This window comes from Anser cygnoides, chromosome 2, assembly GCF_040182565.1.
Source record: "Anser cygnoides isolate HZ-2024a breed goose chromosome 2, Taihu_goose_T2T_genome, whole genome shotgun sequence".
Lineage (NCBI taxonomy): Eukaryota > Metazoa > Chordata > Aves > Anseriformes > Anatidae > Anser > Anser cygnoides.
In genome coordinates, this window is record NC_089874.1 from 43,980,339 (window position 1) to 44,000,542 (window position 20,204).

Genomic DNA, 20,204 nt, shown 5'->3' on the forward strand with positions numbered 1-20,204 from the left:
TGACTGTACATTTCATAGTGCATTTTCATTTCACTTATCCTCAGTTTTACCTTCTCTGTTTTAGGAATAGACAGAAGTGATGCTGTGCCTCTGAAAATACCTTTGCTTGACCCTAGAGCAAGTGTTTCTCTCCATCCAACTGACAAATTTTCAGTTTTCAGTTCCTTTGGGTGTAGCAAACAAGTCCAGGCTTCATACACAGTCATGTCCATTCTGAGCTTGTGGAAATCCTCATGATAATTGTGTTGTCCTTTACTGTTCCACTTATTTCAGCCTTGTTATCAGGCCATGTTTTATCAATTACTATGCTGTGAGTCATCATTCTGCTTACTGCAGTACAGCTCCACAATTAGGAAAAGCAACAACAGTAAAGAAAAAAAATAAAAATTGAAAAATTAAAAATCTTTCCTATCAAGTCCAAGCAAAAAAGATCCTTTGAGTCTATTAGAATAGAGTCTGTTAAGCTACATCCACACTATGAGCACTTCAACTCAGAAATCTTTGCGCACTAGACCAGCAAAGCACTCCCAGAATGAACATAAGCTCCACAAAAACGTGCTTTGCATTGACATAAAGCTTCCCCAGAGAAGGAAAGCAACCATGCAAGTACAGAATACACCTTTACCCGTATAATGACATCCTACACTAGTGACTTTTGCAATTCCGCATACGCAGAGATGGCATCCTTCCACACCCTTGTCATCACAGCTACAGCAGAAGCGTTAATTTGACCTCCTAGCCAACCATAACCTATTTTATGTATAGTCCCAGAAAAACAGAACGTTACCATTGGCCTTCAGTTTTTCAGTGCCTGCAACGATGTCTTAGCTGCCTGTAAAAGGATGCAGCACATTTTCAGTACAACTCCAGCAGTAATCCTAAAGGGGAAAAAAGTAACCTGTTTTCACAAGCCTCCACATTGCCCTCTCCAAGTACCTACCCTGCCTTCCTTGTTGTCCCAGATGAATCAGGTTCTATGCCTGCCAACTTTGAAAGCCATAGGAGAAAAACAGAATCAACTATAGAAACAGAAGTCCTGACTGCTCAACAAAAACTGGCTGTGTCAACAAAGTAGCTTTCCTGTGATTTTGGAGAGGCCAACAGCTCAGGAACTCTTTCTTCAAAGTCATCCATCCTGATCATGACCTCGTTCGTGTCACAGGGAAACAAGTATTTCCTTTGCAAGAGTTATGGGTGGATGCACAACGCCCCTCTTCACCTTTCAGCCAGCAGTATCTCAAAAAAAAAAAAAAAAGATAGGAGGAAACTGCACAGGCAACTATAGACTCAAACAGAAACGGGGGGATAATGCACTTTGAAAAACTTTAACAGAATAGAAAGGAGCCAGGAGAAGGAATCAGGAATTAAATATTTGAATCAAGCGGTGTGAGACTTCCACAGGAAGAAAAAAAAAAAATCTAAAAAAGATAAAAGAAACAGAAAGAGCTTCCAAAAACATTTTCTCCTGTCGGAGAACAAATGATGATCCAGTTAAGACCATCACAAAAACACAGGAGAAATGGAGACCAGATTCTTTCATTAGCTGAAGATGGAAAAGCTATATATAAAGCAGGATGGAAGAGAAAGAGTGGTACATGTCCCATTTTAGGAGCCTGATTGAACTGTATCAAAAGAACAGGGCTATCTTTTAACTTGAGTTCCAGAAGTCGTTTGTCCTGCACACCAGGGAAATAACAGCATTAACTTCTCTAGAACTGATTAATCTTGCCACCTTATCCTCTATTACTTCACTGAGCTTGCTCACAGAGCACACATTTACCCAGGACACTGTATTTCTGTAATTAACTAACAGATTAACATTGACAAAAACTTTACTACACTGTTAAGAGAACAGCCAGGCAGGGGGTAGCAGAGCTGAGTTACCTGACAGCAGACAGGAACAACGAGAGCCACAGAGAGCCCAGGAAATAACTGCTACTGGCACACACTGCCAAAATATAGCTTAGTTTTTTTCTCATGCCAAAAATCAGACAAAAATCACTGATTTTTATTAATAAGACTCATTAAAAGAGGCCACCTAAAGATGAGCTGGAGCACTATTGATTTATTGCTCTAACAAATCAACGCTACTTAAGCATTGTTCAGAGCAGATACATAAGCTTGCAAGCAAGCAAAAGCAGGCCATTTCACAAAAGAGAAGTCTTGAAGAATGGATTTCTTGCTTTAACCTTAAATCCATTCGGAGAACAGCAGCTTCCTGCTCCTCCGGCCCAGCCTCCAGCTCACCAGTTTCCCTCAAGCTCCTGGGATGCACCGCTGCTGTTCCCCCGATCCCGTCCCTGCAGGGTGCCTGCCACAGACCTCGCCGCAGCCCTTCTGTTCTCCTCCCGGCCATTTTAGCAGCAGAGAAACCGAATCTGCAGTTAATCTGCTATCACGGGATTAACCCTGAGATGTCCCCCTCATCCACAGCATGCAACATCACAAAACGAATTGATTACATTTCTGCATTTTGCTCCTGAATTACCTTAAATTCAACTGATTGATGAAAGCATGCCCACCATCTAGAGGTACGCTATGTAACAAGTGAATGGAAGAGGTAGCTTCCATTACTGTCTGCTAGATATGATGGGGTATTTTCAAACGTTTAACCTCTCATTATCCACAAATGCCTCACAGCTGAGTACATCAGCCAGATCCAGATGCTTTACCAACAGATATCAATTACAAGACCAAATATTCAGCCACACTCAGCAAATGGGAATTTTATTGCTGTTCTAGCAAGTAAAAGTCTGACACTGCTAGAATTTTTTTTAAGTTATTCCTGAGCTAGTTCACATAGCCAGATGATGATGCTTTATGTCTATTTTATTTGCCATATTTCAAAACCATTGCTCTCAGATTAAAACCCAGGTCTTCTGAATTCTCTAACTACCTGTCTTAATTTTAATTCTCCTAAATTTCATTCCTACCCCCTTTATCCATTCACGGTGACAGCCATTTCTTTTGAAAAATAGAAATAACAAATAAAAACAAGGTCAAGCAGAACAAGTATGATGCACTAGGAAACACAGCCATCTTGCTTTCTAAATTCCCGGTGGGGAAAAAAGAGACTCAAACACTGTACAAATTAACTACTTCAACTGGATTTTTCGTTTGCTATTATGGGCTTTTTTTTTTTTTTAATAGTGAACAAAGGGAAGTTTACCTTTTAGTTCCCCATTCAGAAAGAACTTAACAAAAAGCAGTAACTGTGGTTTAAGTAATGATAAAATGCTGGTGGTGTGTCAGGAGACAACAATGGGTCTACGCTCAAGAGCCTGTCAGAAGACAACAGCTGTACAGTTTTCTGTGATAAAGTTCTTAGGTTTCCAACACTGTCCCAGTTTGGGGCAATCCAAAACCACCCCAAACTATCAGGAGCTCATGATATGAACATTTCCCATATAATTTACTCACCTCACTGGTTTTAGGAAATATCATTTTCACATTTCCAGTTAAATGAAGCATTTCAGTATTCTCATATGGACATGCACACTTAAAAAAAAAATAAAAATCACAACATTTTAGGCATTTCAGCATTCAGCTGTACATCCATAACATGGTGCGCTGCCCACTGAAGCTTTCAGACTGACGTCTGCAGTGCGCAGAGGTATGCTCTTAGCAGAAAAACGTCTCTTAAAATAGCAGCATTCTTTTCTCCTCTTATTCTGAACACATCCCAGAAACTAACCAACTACCTGAAAATATATTTTCAATACTCTGTAATCCCAATTTGTTTTCAAGGTAATACTACTAGTTCTTTCCATTGTGCAATGTATTTTTATTGATTTGAATCCTCCCCACACCCTTCCTCCCTGGCTAAACCATTTTTCTGGTCTAGATTTTGTACAATTTTTAGTTTGAATTTATAACATGATGGAGATTTGGGGTTTGTTTGTTTGTTTTCAAATATATAACAGACTTTTGCAATTGGACAACAGCAACCCCAGTCAGAGGTTCAATTATGGATGTTTCTCAATCTGATAAATCCCGCCTTTGGAAAGCCAACTTGGATTAATTACTTCCCTCGTTTCATAATCTCGTCTACACTGGAACCCACGCTTCATAGCTAGACTGTGTCTAATCCCGGGGGCAATCTGTTTAAAACTCATACGGCTACTGCATGCTAACTAAAGACAAAATCTTCCACAATCTGCAAACAATGACATGTTTCTTCATAATAAAATGACCTAACCAAGCAGCTACTTCTGGATGGAGAAGCATGCTTGGTTTCTACAGCAGGACAGCTGGTTTCAGCTTTTTGGAGATTTTTTTCCATTTACTTTCTCACTGATGGACAGAGGAACGAACTTTTCTCTCTAAGCTCTACTTTAGCTCTTCCCCAGACACACCTTCTCCTGAAGTCTCACGATACAGACTTTACAATCTACTTTTAATTTTGCAAATTGTTCAGATAAAATACCTTGACTTGATACAGCACAAAGTCTTTACTCTGATTTAAAACCCTGACATGCAACATCACCTTCTCTAGCATTAAAAAAAAAAAACGGTTAATAAGAATTATACGATAGAAAGTAAATGACTGCGTCAAAGAAAAGCAAAGTTTATGGTTCCAGTGACTGAAAGAGATGTCTTAGAAATATTTCATTTTTAGGAGGCTGTACCTTGTTAGGCCATCTTGGAGACATTTATGCAACTACTTTACTCTTTTTTTCCCCTCTTTTAAGACCTAAGATTAATGGAATTATTCATGCCAATGAATTTAACGTCTGGCATACACTTTTCACAATCAAGGAATTTACCATTAAAAATTACCTCTGAAGTTATCATTCAAAGCCTGGTGTTTGGGAGATCTCACATTTCAGTAACTGTTTAGCATCCTTTATTCAATGAGGTTATTCAATTTATAGTTTTCTAACATAAAATGTAAAAATTGCAGTATTCATTAAAAAGTTTACTGACTTTGAACATCTGAATATTTTGAACATTTGAATAAAACTGGATTTTTAAAAGTAATTTCTCTGCATTATTATAATTGCATACTAATCAAGCTGAACTGCAATTTGCTATATACTTTCAGAAGTGTTTTACATCTAAAATGAAGATGAGAAATAAAGTATTATCCACAGCTGATAGATGGACAGGTTGTTTTGTCATAAATAAATCTTTATTGCTTTGTCAAGTCCTAGTCAATTTCTAAACGTCCAAGTAAGCCCACTTTATGAACCAAAATGTCACTTGCCATCTGCAGAAACTACAGTTGCTACTAGGGAGCTCATCAGTTCGTCAGCTTTGGGTTCCCCTGCCAATTACCTCCCCCAGTTCAGCAGTCTGAAATTCTACACTGTCAGCAAACGTGTGGGCAAGTACGATGCCCAAATTTTATTTAAGTAAAAAGAGATAACAGTAGGTATAAATATATTAATACTAGTTTGTGAATTTCAAATGGAGTTGCTTAGGGGTTGCATTTTAGGGAAAATAATAGGCTTAAAAATCATGCATCTATTTTCACTAATCAGATTCAGAATTCATACGGATTTGTGGAAAAGTGCATTAATTGTATGAATCTATGCTTCTGCACAACTCTGTCACATTGAGGGACAGCGATTTAGTGGCAAGCACACAAACAAAAGGTATACAGCTGAGGCTGGTACCATAAACAGCACTTAGAGCTCACTCCCCACTGAACTGGCCGGCTGCCCCGTGCTATTTTGTGACATTTAGCAACCCTTCCTACCTTCCTTTTTTATTTGTTCTAAATTTACTACTATTTAATAATTAAGCAGGTTCCAATTCTGTATCACAGATCAGAGAGAAAAGACTAACAGTGACATAATTGGGGGAATAAATGGGCCAGGACAATCTTAATTACAATATTATTATCCAGTTCGATTCTGATCGCAGATTAAAAATAGAGTTTGCAGTTAGGAAAGTATATTTTCATTTATAAGGAAAACAGCTATGACAAAGTAAAACAAGAAGAGAGTACCTCCATGTCACTCTGATTAACCTGACTGGAAGGAAAGGAAGTTAAGCTTTAAAAAGATAAACTTCTGTGCAACTCTAAAACACGCAGGAAGAACCCTGTACAAGAGAGAACCAGTTACAAATTCCACTTCCTATCTGAGGGGAAGGCAGGGGTCTGTCCGTACGGCACAAGACTCTGCTGATAATTTGGTTCTCACAGAGCCCATGTCCACAGGATAGTGGTCTGGGCAACAAAATTGAGGAAACTGCCTGGCTTAGTCTCTCCCAGTCCCACATTTCCACCTCATCCAAGAGCAATACTGTGCTTCTTTGAGAAAGTAAAATTACATACAATTACAGCCTGCTTTAGGTGCCCGAACAGACAACTGCTTCCCTGCTCCAAGCCTTTACACAGTATTGGTAGCCATCAGAAATCAAGCTTTCCGTTTTCTCTGTTTTCCCAAAATCCAGCTAAAGCGGGTTTTACATTGTTTAGGTTTTACCTAGTCATCCCAAGAGGATGTAAAGAAATACACTGCATGATCTTTTTAGTGCTTGCTGTTATAACATCCATAAATCAAAGATATCCATCTGACAGCCTGGTTCTCCTGTACATAGTGGCAGAGTAGGAAATTCATCTGTCTTGTCCCCACAACACACACACCAAGGGGGGTCCGGAATTGTTGGGTTTGTGTCAGCACAACCACAGAAACATGCAGGTTGGAAAACAACCCTAAGACCATCTAGTCTACTATGCAGCAAAGTTTAGAGAAAACCACATCTCACTAAATATGTGTCTGACAATCAGGTCTAAATCACAATTTTATCTCAAAATACTCACTATCATCCATAATCCAAATTCTCTGCTATTTGTAGCTACTAAATTTCAGCAATGCCAAACATACGCACAGCAGAAAAAGTCTACTGAACAAAAAATACCATCCATCAACTTGAAATACCCACACACCCCTCTTCTTCTTCAACCTTAGCAACTAAAGCCTGTCACCTGAACTACACTGAGAGACAGATACTAGGACAGATTCCTAGGACAGAAAAGGTACGAAGGAACGAAGCAGAAAGTCTTCATCACAGGCACCTACTGCACAATACTTTCCACTCACCCCATCCTAAAAGTTCCATATCTATCTTCTTATCATATCACGTCAGAATTATGGCATACCAGTGATGAATTGAACCCATATTTTCAGAGGTAATGTTCGTTTGTGTTTCTCTAGCCTGTACCTCCCAAGCAACTTGTGGCCAAGGATTACAGGTTTTACACAGAAAAGCACCCAGCTAAAAGACAACCACTGTGACCCTGAGTTTTTATGCCAGACCTGATATTAGTTAGGATTTCACCTGGAGATAAGATACTCTTAGGGCCTGAAATATTAACAAATCAAATAACTAAGGCACAGAGAGCGACCCCAAACAATGGCACAAACACTGAAGCTGAGGAAAAGACAATTGTTGGCTGAGACAATTGATAGCCCAAACACCTCCAGGTGGAAATTTGGGGAAATTATTCAGGTAATCAAGACCACAAAATGGACTGCAAATAGAAGTAGTTCAAATAACAAGAAGATTCAGGCTTCAATTAGAGCAGCTGTAGAGTAGTTCTGCTACTTTAAGTGCTGCTTTTTGCTCCATTTAACAGCGAGAGAACGGAACTTAGGAATACCGTTCAATCATAGCTTGAGCCAATTACACAAAGAAAAGGCATCTGTTGTCTCAGCCCAGAAGTCATTTGGGTTCCAAGGTCTCGGAGTTAAAAGCCAGGGAGATTCTCTGTGCAGGTGAACTGTAACGGGTCGGCTCCTCCCATGTGAATATGCTCCCGTGGACAGCAGTGACAGCCTGCCACTTAAAGCAGGGCCAGCACAGTGGTAAATTGACCTGTATATAAAGAATGTGGAGTAAATACCAATGCAAGAAAATTGGTCAGTGGAGGTCTTTCCAACCCATTTTTGCAGCTTGCTGGAAATCAAGGTCGCTTTAAGAGAGCGTAAAAACTCTGAAGTCACAGAAAAGGTATCTTAAATCATGCAACTGAATTATAGATTGTATGCTGTAAAATCTGCACTATTTTGTATATAGGAATTATGGAAAAAATATCTAAACAGAATTGTCTTAACTCTTACTTAGTTCTTCCCTCATTTTTAAACACAAAATACAAAATGTTAGATGGGATTCATAAAAACTCTTAACAAATTAAAAGTTGACACTAACCTAGAAGTTTTCAATAGAAAGAAATTACCGTAAATAAAAGCAGTCTCTCATGCCATGATTCGTGGAGCTAGAACCTCAGTTTTATCACGACCACTGTGCTGTCAACAAGTAAGGGGTAATTTATGGAGGAGAGGAAGGCAAGAAATGAAGGAATGGACAAGTAGAACAGTTTAGCCACAGGATGTGCCAAAAGGTGCTCAGTAGATTTTACCTAAAACTAAGTAAACAGAAATCTGAAGAATCGTATCAACTCTACAGTCAAGAAGAAAAACACTATTACTTTGACTTCCAACCACAGCAAAACATTCTCCTTCACTGGACTATATGTACTATACGCTAATTATTAGGTTAGCGAAGATAGTTGTCTTGTTTTTTTTCCTGGTTCTTACCAAAACTAGTTCATCAATATCTTGAACACATCCTTAAAGATGAGTACTGGTTGGTTACTCCTTCCAATGCTCATTAGGTGTCTGACAGAGGAAAAAAAGCATCAGACCACATTTTGACAGTATGTTGATATCATTCTTTTAAGCTACACAGATCACTAGACTTTCTCCTGATATCTCTGCAGCTTCAACAGACTAAGCAACCAGTTATTGGTGACAGCAAATATTTTAACTGTTATGTTTGAAGCTAGAGTACCTTACATGAAAGATATCAACATGTAATACATATTTAGTTTAAGATATTTTCATCTTTTTTCAGCCAAGTTCATTTTCTGCCAATTTAGTGAGCTGAATCCCATTACCATGAGATCAACAGGACTTCAGAATCATGGCAAGGTAAGAGGAAGAGTGCAGGGAGGAGTATCTAAGAAAGTTGCTCCCTTTTGTTGGCAACATGCTCTTAATTCAGTTCAAAAAACCTCATGAAACCATATAATCTGGGGGCTGTTTTAATGACATACTGTTTTGCTGTAATTATCAGCATGGGTAGAACTACACAAAACAATTCTGGTTGTTCTGTTTTTCTCATTTGGTCTATCCCATTTCCAACACTACTAAGAATCATAAGTGATGGTGTATGGTCTGAAGTTTGGGGGTTTATTCTTCAATTACAGGAATAAACACAGTACTGTTTTTCCCTCATTCATTTATATCTTATACTATCTTCTCAAAATCTGTTTTACCATCTGCTAATCTAAAAACCTAAATATACAGAAAAAGTAAACCTACAAGTGAAAATGCAAATCTTGTGTATTCTGTATGTTCAACACCCTCAGGCATGCTGTGTAAAGATCTGCTTATGTCACTCCTGCTAAGCTTAAAGGTGACCAGCAAGTAGAAAAAGCATCCTCTTAGTTTATTTATGATGTATGAGAGACACCTAGGATGCTATTTATCTTCCTGACACATCAGCCTGAAGACTTAGTTCCATCTTTCTCCATTTTTTCTGAAAGAGTAGTGCGCCAGACACATCACCATAAGACAACAAATAAATAAATACAAAAATTTAGTCATGAACAGCAAGCAGGGAAATAGTCAAAAGGTAGACAGGAAGCTAAAGGACTCCATAAAGGTATTCCATCTTGCATTCCAAATTTTGATAGATTTCCAACAGGCACCACTTAACAATACTAAAAGTCACCTCTGTCACTGAATAGCTGCAGGCTCCAAATCACAAGTGCCACTAATGCATGCTGTGGCAGGAGAAGGTGTTATGGCTTCCCATTGTTTGCTCCCTTCCACTTCATTGCCGGAGATCATCACCTCCACGCAGCAGCGAACCAGCTGTTCCTCAGCCCTGAGCTCAGTGAAACTAAGATCGATGGACTGACGGTGGATGACAGTGCATCTCGTACCAATCTGCTTTTCCAATGCCGTTATTTGGAGAAAAGTCAGAGATATCTCAGTCTGCGCAAGTTAACTTGCATGAGACCGCAAAGAACATGACATTCTACTGGAAGCCAAAACACTTCTAAAAATTACACTTCATCTAATTTACATTTGATGCATTTCTATGCATGAAGACTTAAGAAGCCAGCACTGACATCCTTTTGTCATTGTTCATATTCTATGTGAAAACTCCATTCCAAAACTGCCTTACTGAAGGGAAGAAAAAAGGTAGCTCCAGTTTTTCTTAACACATACAATTCCTTTAGGACCAGTAAATTAAATGAAAAGTGTTAAACATCCAATGTTAGTCCTCTAAGCTCTGGATTACTTCTTTTTAAACAGAAATACATCTTGCACATTTACACCACACACCACAACAATACAGCAAAAATAAACAACAATCCACCCCCAAAATCTCAGATGATTGTTACATTAACATAATTGGGCAAAGTGAAGTGAGCTGAACTTAGAAAGTGTAAGTGAAAAATCCTGGTAGTTTCTCACACTTCCTCCTCAAGGAAGAATTGCTGCTTAGCACCTTAAAAACCTAATTCCTCTGAAGAAGCCTTCCTCTATTCAGGGTTATGTCACAGCTACCAGTCTGTCATCTAAATTTCTTTGCTCCCATCACTGGCCAACAGCAGCAGCACATTCCATGAGACCCTAAACAATAATAAGAGTTGTTAGCTAGAGAATAACATGGCTTATAACTTGCCAGGTAAACTTGCATTTGTTTCACCAAAACTATGGTAAAGATCAAAGATCTGTTTTCCATTAACCTTAATTTGATTAAAAAAAAGCCACACGCTTCCTTTTTCCCCTGAGCACCCAGCAGCATGCACTCTCACTTTCAAAAGAAATCATGTAGAAAGCAAGATACCCAACACCTGGCACTTGGTTGCTGACTACAAGCAGTCACAGGAATTACAGTATTTAAGAACCTCATCTTGTAACTTGTGGAAATGGGAGACAAGAACCTGCTCCTTATATCAGATACCCTCATTACCTTAAGTGTTGGCAATATACGCTCCAGAAGCAAATAGCCAAAGCCTACTAAGAGAATTGCTGGGTCAGAGTGGTTCCATTTGACTTGTCAAGCTCCAACTCTCCCATTCCTGCCCTGTCTTTTTGTATTTTTGTATTTTTGTTTTGTGTTCATTTGTTTTTCTTAAAAAAAAAAAAGTTGCTTTTTTTTTTCAGCTTTTGAAAGGATTGGGGTGCTTGAGAGAATTAAATGCTTAAACAAGCACTTCAAGTTCTACCTCCTTGTATATGCCTTAGTCAATGCATGGATTCTGGCAAACCATTTGGGTTTCGGAGTGAAACTCCTAACTCTACAAATTTTGATTGTTGGAGACAATAGAAACTTTACAGCAGCTGCAACAGTGGAGTGCAGCAAGGGGTGGAGGAGGAATGAAAACATGAGAAACACCAAATTTTAACACCACCTTTGTCATCTTTGTATTCTGCATATCTATTGTTGAATTCCTTTGGAGCCTATAGACAATTTTTTTTTTAATCTTTTCACATTCATCACTTATTATTTTGTAACTCTTCTCCTGGCAACATAAAAGTGCTTTTCTTAAAAGTCGTTGAAGAAAAAAAAATGGGAAGACATTTCAAAGCTGTATTGTCAATAATGAAAATATAACAGCAAATCCAATTTCTTTTAAACATGCTGATAACTTCATGGCTTATCAATGGTATCGAGCTGAATTACCTGCCTGTAGAAGATCACACCATGGAACAATAAATTAACCTAATGAGAGACAAATGATCACCTAGAGTCTGCTTCTACTACAACTTCAGTTTTTAATACATTTCCTCAGGTCAGGTTTATGCACTTCTTGGTAAAACCAGTATTAGATATTATACCAAAAGAGCAGGGTTGTTCTTTTTTTTTCCTCCATGTGATGGGAAGCAACTTTAACTCCGGAGATTTCCAGTCCACTTGAAGTATGCTAGCTTCACCAGCTAGAAGCCCAAGTCTTGTTTTTAGTGCTGGAACACTTAGGCTACATTCTGAACATCTTCAAAACCTCCATAGTTATAATACAGAAACAGTACAGGGAGATTTGGAAGAAGGAAAATCAAGTCACTATAGCTTAACCACTTCCCCAGCTAGTGGTTATAAGCAGTTGGTTTTCCTTCAATTACCAGAAATCTTCAACTTTAAAAATCCAGAGCAAGCAAAACTACTCTACTACACTAAGCTCTACATAATGACTTAGGATTTATTTTCTTTCCTTCAAGCGCTGTTCAAAAAACTCTTCCTTTCAGCTTTTTATTTCATCCCTAATTATGACAAAAATTAATGCTGTGGTAAGTACTTCTCAATTGAACCGCTTCTTTGTAGTTTTCTTCTAGCTTCTTCCCAAATGTTATCAACTATTTGCAAACACCCTTGGCAGATGTTGCTCCTTAGCTGTTAGTTTCCCTTGTCTGCACCTCAATCAGAAAAGACACCATTTGGGAGCTTCAGAACATATACTATTATTCCCCCTCTACTCAACAAAATAACTCATCGTATCTGAAACAGCCATATTATAATCAGAAATACTTAAGCAAAGAAAAGAAAGGGAAAATTCCCTAATGGAACACATGTCCCAGTTGAAAACTGAAACTATAAAAAGAGATGCATTTGACAGCCACTTCTAAAAATCATTATGTTGCACACTTACTATTTCTCACAAGAAACCACTGTAAAGAAGTACTACTCCTTAATTTAGAGGACACAAACTGCAAGTCCTGTTTTCCTAACAGCAATTTGATATTTGAAGGTCATTCCTGTTCTGCAGTGCTCTTTGGTACCTTACAACCTCCCCCACCACACTTCGTGCTCCCACCAGTCCCTGCACTGCAGCACTGGACATGGCTCCCTCTCTGCTTTTCACTTCATTCTGAGCAGAGACAAGCAGACTGCATGATAAAATGCCATCAAAAAAAACAAACAACTAAATACACCTGGAGAAAAAGTCCTTAATAACAGCCTAGCAAATAATCTTAAGGGATTCCTAGACTCCTCTAGTAACCCATGCTTGTTGTTAGAATGGCAATAGCAAGCTTGCCTACTACGCAGTCCATGAAACTGTGACGTAGCAGGGAACAATGCAGAAAACAAATATCAGGAAGAAAGTCAGGAGCAGGGATTTCAAGAAACAGAACTTCTTTTCCTGGAAGAGAAAGACAAGGTGTTCTTTTTTTCCTTGAGCAATGTAAACAATGCACAGCCTAACTGAACCTCTGAATCCGTTGGTAGCAAACATGTGCAGAAAAGGGAGAAAAATACCATCTCCTAAATGTAAACACAACAGAACAAGTGGAGATTGTCATAAATAAACTGCAAAAACAGAGCTCCAATAGTTTTCAGATTCCAGAACTGAGTTTCATAATTCTCGTAGTTTCCTTTTTAAAAGTGTGCAATTCAGTACTCCAATAATTAAATCCAGTTGAGGAAATGTAATGGAAATCAAAACTCAACATATGAGTAGAGTAGGTATTTTCAGTCTCACAGACATCTGTTCTCGACGTCCTGACACCATCTCAAATAAGCAATCTGTGAGAAACTGCACTGTATTTTTCCTGTACCAGCTGCTTTCTCTATTACTACTGACAGTTCCATTAAGCTTTCCAACTCCCTTGGTTGAGATACCTATTCCACATCCCTTGCCTTCAATCTGTTCAAATGTCACTCGTGAAAAATCAATTTTTAAGCTGAAGGGGAACAAAATCCAAAAAGGCTTCACGTCATTAGCCTCATCTCTGAACCATTTCTAATTTTTAGAAAATGCAACATTTTCATAGCTGATCTCTTCACTTGCAGATGTCTTCTTCTCTTCAGTTCATCTGCTAGAGCTCCTACTCCCCTACACTCATCATCATATCAAATGCAAGATCAGATAAAGAGGAAAGACCTGGGAGAGATCCTTTGACCACAGGAAGGAGGGTAGGTGGATTCATACCATTTATCCAGTCCTACTCAAGATCTTCATATTCAGCTGCCAACCTGTTCATTCAACGCAAGAAAGAGCAAGGCTGTACTTGGCATCTGTTCAGCCCTTTTTCTCAAGGCTTTAATTCTTCCATTTAAAAGCTAGCATAGAGAAAAGATCAGAACCTAAACCATCAGGCAAACAGCTGTAAGCTGCTAGAGTTTGCTTAGAAGGTCTTAATATTTCCTGTGGCTCATCCCTCACCACAGGAACTCCCAGCAGAAACTCTGTGCCCAAGAAGCGCCCACCTGAGCCCCCACCAACTGTGGCAGCCATCTGAACCCTCTACAGAAGGGGATGCATAGTGGTGACAGTGCCAACAGACCTCCTACACTGACAGGAGCACGGCGTGCTAAGGGGAACACTCGGCTCTAGGTTTCAACAATCTGCCAGCTGTCAGACCAAAGCATTACAAAGATACAGTCTGCATTTCAGGATGTCTTTGGCTGATAAGATTCAAACCATCACACTGAATTAAGTAAGCTATGCCAAACCTGCACCCTATTCCTTCACTGCTGGGCCTGTGAGCTGTAAATTACTTCAGTTTAGCTCAACAACTGACACCTGTCTGAGCTCCCAGGCACAGGTAAGCCCAGGCCACCTAGCAGCAAGCACACCAGAGCCAGGGCGCAGGTAGCAGTTGCCTCCAGCAGCCAGAGGCTGCCACCGCTAAACATCCTGGAGCAAGCCAGAAGGCAGGCAGTACCTGCCAATGCCACGGCACATGTGAGGCCATAAAGGCTGGAAAAGCAGCCAATTACCAGAAAGCCACAGAACGAAACTTGCGATTTGAGCCCTTGGCCCACAGGAAGGATGGGGCAGCTGAAGGAGGCTGCCAAAGCCACCAGCTGCCTGCCACAACGGGTTCACATCTTAGAGCTTTGCTTCCAAAAAGTGGCTGGTCCCTTAGCTCCTTATGGCTCCAAGTCTCACTTAGTGCCTTAACTAAAAAAGAAAGGTAAGAATAGCAGTAACGTGCTATTTTCCCTGCATCATTACATTTTTACTATCAAAACGTAAGACTGGGGAGGCCAGAGGGGTTTGGAACTAGCAGCCCTGAGGGCAAGTTATTTAACCAAGAAAAGAAATGAGGAATTAAAAGTTTCTGGTATTCCAGTCTTTCCTTGTGCTTTTCTTGTGATCTTCTTTTCAGCACACTTTGTCTTAAGGTCTGCCAAGTGTAAGCAATTTATCTGGACAATACTTTATTTTTTAAACACCAGAAGAAATTTCAAGTATTTCCAAGCCTATTCCAAGTTTATTTTTAGATGGACTAGACTTCAGGTTGACATATTGTCAATATTTTGTTGAAGCCATCTTCTTAAGAAAAAGAACCTATTGAGAGAAAGATACTGACTGTACCGTGTTAAAATAACACAGCCCGGTGTAGTGGGTTTACGTGGAAAGGTTTTGGTAGCAGGGGCCATAGGGGTGGCTTCTGTGAGAAGGATCTAGAAGCTGCCCCATGTTTCGTAAGGGCCCCACTGCCGACCAGAGCTGAGCCAATAACTGATGTTCTTTTGCGCCTCAGTGAGAGCAGATTTAAGACAGAGAAAAAAAAAACGCAGCGCCACACAGCAGCTGGGAGAGTGAGAGGAGTGAGGAACAGCCTTGCAGGCGCCAAGGTCAGTGAAGAAGGAGGGGGAGAGGTGCTCCAGGTGCCGGAGCAGAAGTCCCCTGAGGCCTGTGGTGAGGACCATGGTGAAGCAGGCTGTCCCCCTGCAGCCCATGGAGTGCCACGGTGGAGCAGGGTTCCACGCTGCAGCCCGTGGAGGAGACCACGGCGGAGCAGGTGGACCTGCACTCACGGAGGCTGCGGCCTGTGGAGGACCCCTGCTGGAGCAGATTCCGGGCCGGACCTGTAGCCTGTGGAGAGGAGACCCCGCAGGAGCAGGGGGTCTGGGGGGAGCTGCTGCCCATGGGGGAGCCAGGTTGGAGCAGTTTGCTCCTGACGGATGGACCCCGTGGTACGGACCCATATCTGGAGCAGTTCTTGAAGAGCTGCTGCCTGTGGGCAGCCCACGCCGGATCAGTTCAGCAAGGACTGCATCCCGTGGGAGGGACCCCACAGCACAGGGGACGAGAGCGACCGAGTAGGAGCGGTGGAGAAGAAGCACTGTAGACTGACCATAACCCCCATTCCCCTGTGCCACTCGGGGGGGGGGGGAAGGTGCTTTTGGTTTCTTTCCTTTGTTTCTCACTTCTCTAGCTCGTTAGTAATAAGCAATAAATCTTACTGTCTCCCTATGCTCAGTCTGTTTTGCCCGTCACGATAATTACTGTGCGATCTCCTTGTCCTTATCTCAACCCTTTTCATCATATTTTCTCCCCATTCCTCTTTGAGGAGGGAGAGTGAGAGAGCGGTTGTGGTGGAGCTTGGCCGCCCACCCGAGTAAAACCACCACAGGCTCTTGTCAGCGGTGCCCAGCGGCCGTACGGCTCTACGTGGCCCTGCTTCAGCAGGGGGGTTGGAGCAGATGACCTCCAGAGGTCCCTTCCATCCCCAACCCTTCTCTGAGCTTCCTTCTGGGTAAAACACAGGCCCCTTTTACACCACTGACACAGAAGATGGCGTAGGATGCCACCACTTCACGTAACCAATGAGGCGCTGCTCATTTCTATCGTCCTCCTGAGACAGCCAAGAGGTGCCGATGCTCCTGATTTTCTCTAAACAACCCTAGGTTTCTCAGTCACGTTCCCACTGTCTCTGGCCAATTTCCACCTTCCCAGGTGATAAGTTGTTCCTCGGTTTCTTGTTGTGTCCTCATCAATGGTGGAACGCAAAAAGCAATGCAACTTTCCAAGACTCCTTTGGGAGAATTAGAAAGCAGGTATTCTTTATTAACAGCGCTGGGTATGTGGGGGATAATTCCACCCAACACGTACACCTAAGCAAGACAAGGAGTACTTATTCATGGTATGGTGATATCCGTATTCATGCAGTTTGCAAGAAAGGGCAGGATTTATGCTAATGGTTTCTCAGACCTAATTATCATATTGCCCCTCCTACTATCGCAGGCGCAGTAACCTCTGGTGGTCGCACTTTGGGGGCTTTCTGATAAGGGCTCATAGTTTTTTTCATCTTGTACTTCGTTCCGTTTTGCACATGCTCAGTCATTGTTTAACTGCTTCAGCACTTTTGATCTTTTATAAACTCAGCTAGCTTAATTGTTTTAAGTTCTACTTTGGGCACCATGTTCCTTCTTCAGCCTGGATTTTATGCATACAGCTGAATCTTCTTATCACGCGAGGCCGATACAACACCTGAGCAATAGAAAACTTTGTGGCTGCTCCCATCCCCAACACTTTCCCATTCCCATGACGACTTCTCATCCCCCAAATGACTTCTCACCCCCAAGTCTCACTTGGGGACCCGCCACCCGCAGCCGCTCCCCATCAGGAGCAGACATCCCCAAACCAATCTGTGGCACGGGCAGCGGGACAGGGCTGCGATCAGCCCCCCCCTTCTGACCGATGCAGGAATAAGTGCAGGCAGAGGCTTTGCAGGGTGGAAAAGTTGTAATTTATTCCTGGGGTAATTGTGGCTGCCGCCCCCAGCCCGTCCCCAGGTGAGGCGTGGCCGCCTGCTCAGTTGCGGGGCCTGGCCTGCCGGCCCGCGTGGTCGCCAGACCCCGGCTCCTCCTGCTCGACCCGACGTAGCCAGTCTGTGTCCTCCGGGTTGTCGTACCACAGGGGCAGTGGCAGTCTGTGCCTGTCCTGCCCCAAGCGCCAGGAGCGGCTGCGCACAAGCTCTCGCGCTTCAAAGGGGCTGCGCTCCCTGCGCCTGGGCGAGGCGCTGCGGGAGCGGTAGCCTGAGGGGCTCCTCTGCCGCTGCTGCTGCTGCTGCTGCCGCCGCTCCAGCCGCGCATCGCGTTGGAATCTTCTGCGGGGTCGTCGGGCCAGGCGCACAACTCCAACGATGGGCCCGCGGCACAGCGGGCAGGTGTTTCTTTCTGCGGCCCAGGCCTGGATGCAATCCAGGCAGAAGGAGTGCCTGCAGGGGTCCACGCAAGCTGCGTTGGACAGCTGGTCCAAGCAGATGGGGCAGGTCTCGTCCTCGGGGGCCTCCTCTGGCTGCTCCTGCTGCTGTGGCCGGCTCATGGTGCCTGCCGGCGCTGCGACGTGGAGCTGGTCGTCCTCTGGGGGAGGCTGCCTTGGTGGCAGGCGCTTAGCAGCCGCCTGGGGTCTTCAGCACCTCCCTTGCCTCGCGGGTCGCCGGCAGGACCTCAACGCCTCACGTGTCACCAGCGTGCCACCAGGAGGACTACTGCAGATAGAACCAGGAAGAAAATATTCCAGCAGCAAATAGACGTTAGCTTTCTAGGTTCAACCAAGTTGTCTAGAGTACTGTAGCTGTCAACATTCCGTGTATGGATTGCAAACATTGCTATTAGAATGGCAAATATGCTTATGATCGGTTATACTTGGCAAGACTGCGCTTAGGACAGATGAGGTACATAGATGTCTATAGATTTGAGACCCTTACCGAAGGCCCTCGATGGCTCGCGTGCAACAAGAATGGCTTCGCGTGTGCCTCTTGCAACACCTCCGCCTCTCTCTCTCCTTCCAGCCGTGGGACCTCGAGCTCTCGACCACCACCAGCCGGACTGGCCGCAGGCGCGCCGCTCAGGGCACTTATAGCCAGCCACCTTTTGTGAGGTCATAGGGTGACATCAGAAGCGTCTCCGGGTGTCCCTGATGGCAGCACTGACAGAGGTCACCTGGCCGTTGTGAGACAATGCTGACGTGAGATGGCTGCTCCACGCTGACAGGAGCCAAGCATGGAGAGCGGTATCAGGCTAATTAAGAAAAGCCATCTCGGAAGAGACCGAACCCAGGAGTGGGCCAAGGAGTGGGCCCTAAGGTATCAAGAATAAAGTGTCACTTCAAATACCTGAGACTCCCGTCAAGTCAGTGCTGCCATCAGGGGCACCCCGAGACCCTTCTGATGTCACCCTATGACCTCACAAAAGGTGGCTGGCTATAAGTGCCCTGAGCGGCGCGCCTGCGGCCAGTCCGGCTGGTGGTGGTCGAGAGCTCGAGGTCCCACGGCTGGAAGGAGAGAGAGAGGCGGAGGTGTTGCAAGAGGCACACGCGAAGCCATTCTTGTTGCACGCGAGCCATCGAGGGCCTTCGGTAAGGGTCTCAAATCTATAGACATCTATGTACCTCATCTGTCCTAAGCGCAGTCTTGCCAAGTATAACCGATCATAAGCATATTTGCCATTCTAATAGCAATGTTTGCAATCCATACACGGAATGTTGACAGCTACAGTACTCTAGACAACTTGGTTGAACCTAGAAAGCTAACGTCTATTTGCTGCTGGAATATTTTCTTCCTGGTTCTATCTGCAGTAGTCCTCCTGGTGGCACGCTGGTGACACGTGAGGCGTTGAGGTCCTGCCGGCGACCCGCGAGGCAAGGGAGGTGCTGAAGACCCCAGGCGGCTGCTAAGCGCCTGCCACCAAGGCAGCCTCCCCCAGAGGACGACCAGCTCCACGTCGCAGCGGCGGCAGGCACCATGAGCCGGCCACAGCAGCAGGAGCAGCCAGAGGAGGCCCCCGAGGACGAGACCTGCCCCATCTGCTTGGACCAGCTGTCCAACGCAGCTTGCGTGGACCCCTGCAGGCACTCCTTCTGCCTGGATTGCATCCAGGCCTGGGCCGCAGAAAGAAACACCTGCCCGCTGTGCCGCGGGCCCATCGTTGGAGTTGTGCGCCTGGCCCGACGACCCCGCAGAAGATTCCAACGCGATGCGCGGCTGGAGCGGCGGCAGCAGCAGCAGCAGCAGCGGCAGAGGAGCCCCTCAGGCTACCGCTCCCGCAGCGCCTCGCCCAGGCGCAGGGAGCGCAGCCCCTTTGAAGCGCGAGAGCTTGTGCGCAGCCGCTCCTGGCGCTTGGGGCAGGACAGGCACAGACTGCCACTGCCCCTGTGGTACGACAACCCGGAGGACACAGACTGGCTACGTCGGGTCGAGCAGGAGGAGCCGGGGTCTGGCGACCACGCGGGCCGGCAGGCCAGGCCCCGCAACTGAGCAGGCGGCCACGCCTCACCTGGGGACGGGCTGGGGGCGGCAGCCACAATTACCCCAGGAATAAATTACAACTTTTCCACCCTGCAAAGCCTCTGCCTGCACTTATTCCTGCATCGGTCAGAAGGGGGGGGAGGGGCGGGGGAGGGGTGCTGAACGCAGCCCTCTCCTGCTGCCTGCGCCACA

At 43.9% G+C, this 20,204-nt stretch overlaps 3 protein-coding genes across 5 annotated transcripts in view; 1 reads left to right on the forward strand and 2 right to left on the reverse strand.

Moving 5' to 3' along the window:
• OSBPL10 (oxysterol binding protein like 10) overlaps positions 1 to 20,204 on the reverse strand; it is a 120,306-nt gene that overhangs the window by 81,438 nt on the left and 18,664 nt on the right. Inside the window, exon 1 of one of the 3 annotated variants that reach the window (XM_013192712.3) lies at positions 2,489 to 2,586. The exons of the other annotated variants lie outside the window; for them this stretch is intronic. Within the exon in view, the coding sequence (XP_013048166.2) occupies positions 2,489 to 2,571 (83 nt within the window). The 5' untranslated portion in view covers positions 2,572 to 2,586. Of the gene's footprint in view, positions 1 to 2,488; positions 2,587 to 20,204 lie in introns of those variants that run through there. 3 annotated transcript variants of the gene reach the window in all.
• LOC136790050 (E3 ubiquitin-protein ligase Topors-like) lies at positions 17,496 to 18,589 on the reverse strand. The gene is made up of 2 exons (XM_066991948.1): positions 18,474 to 18,589; positions 17,496 to 18,254 (listed from the first exon to the last, which is right to left on the reverse strand). The coding sequence occupies exon 2, from the start codon at positions 18,086 to 18,088 to the stop codon at positions 17,576 to 17,578; it is 513 nt and encodes a 170-aa protein (XP_066848049.1). The 5' UTR covers positions 18,089 to 18,254; positions 18,474 to 18,589; the 3' UTR covers positions 17,496 to 17,575.
• On the forward strand, positions 18,992 to 20,126 carry LOC136790049 (E3 ubiquitin-protein ligase Topors-like). Its single transcript, XM_066991947.1, has 2 exons — positions 18,992 to 19,123; positions 19,343 to 20,126. The coding sequence occupies exon 2, from the start codon at positions 19,509 to 19,511 to the stop codon at positions 20,019 to 20,021; it is 513 nt and encodes a 170-aa protein (XP_066848048.1). The 5' UTR covers positions 18,992 to 19,123; positions 19,343 to 19,508; the 3' UTR covers positions 20,022 to 20,126.

What these genes read in the sequence shown, in the direction of transcription:
- LOC136790050 (XM_066991948.1), bottom strand. Translation starts at nt 18,088, where the DNA reads ATGAGCCGGCCACAGCAGCAGGAGCAGCCAGAGGAGGCCCCCGAGGAC.
- LOC136790049 (XM_066991947.1), top strand. Translation starts at nt 19,509, where the DNA reads ATGAGCCGGCCACAGCAGCAGGAGCAGCCAGAGGAGGCCCCCGAGGAC.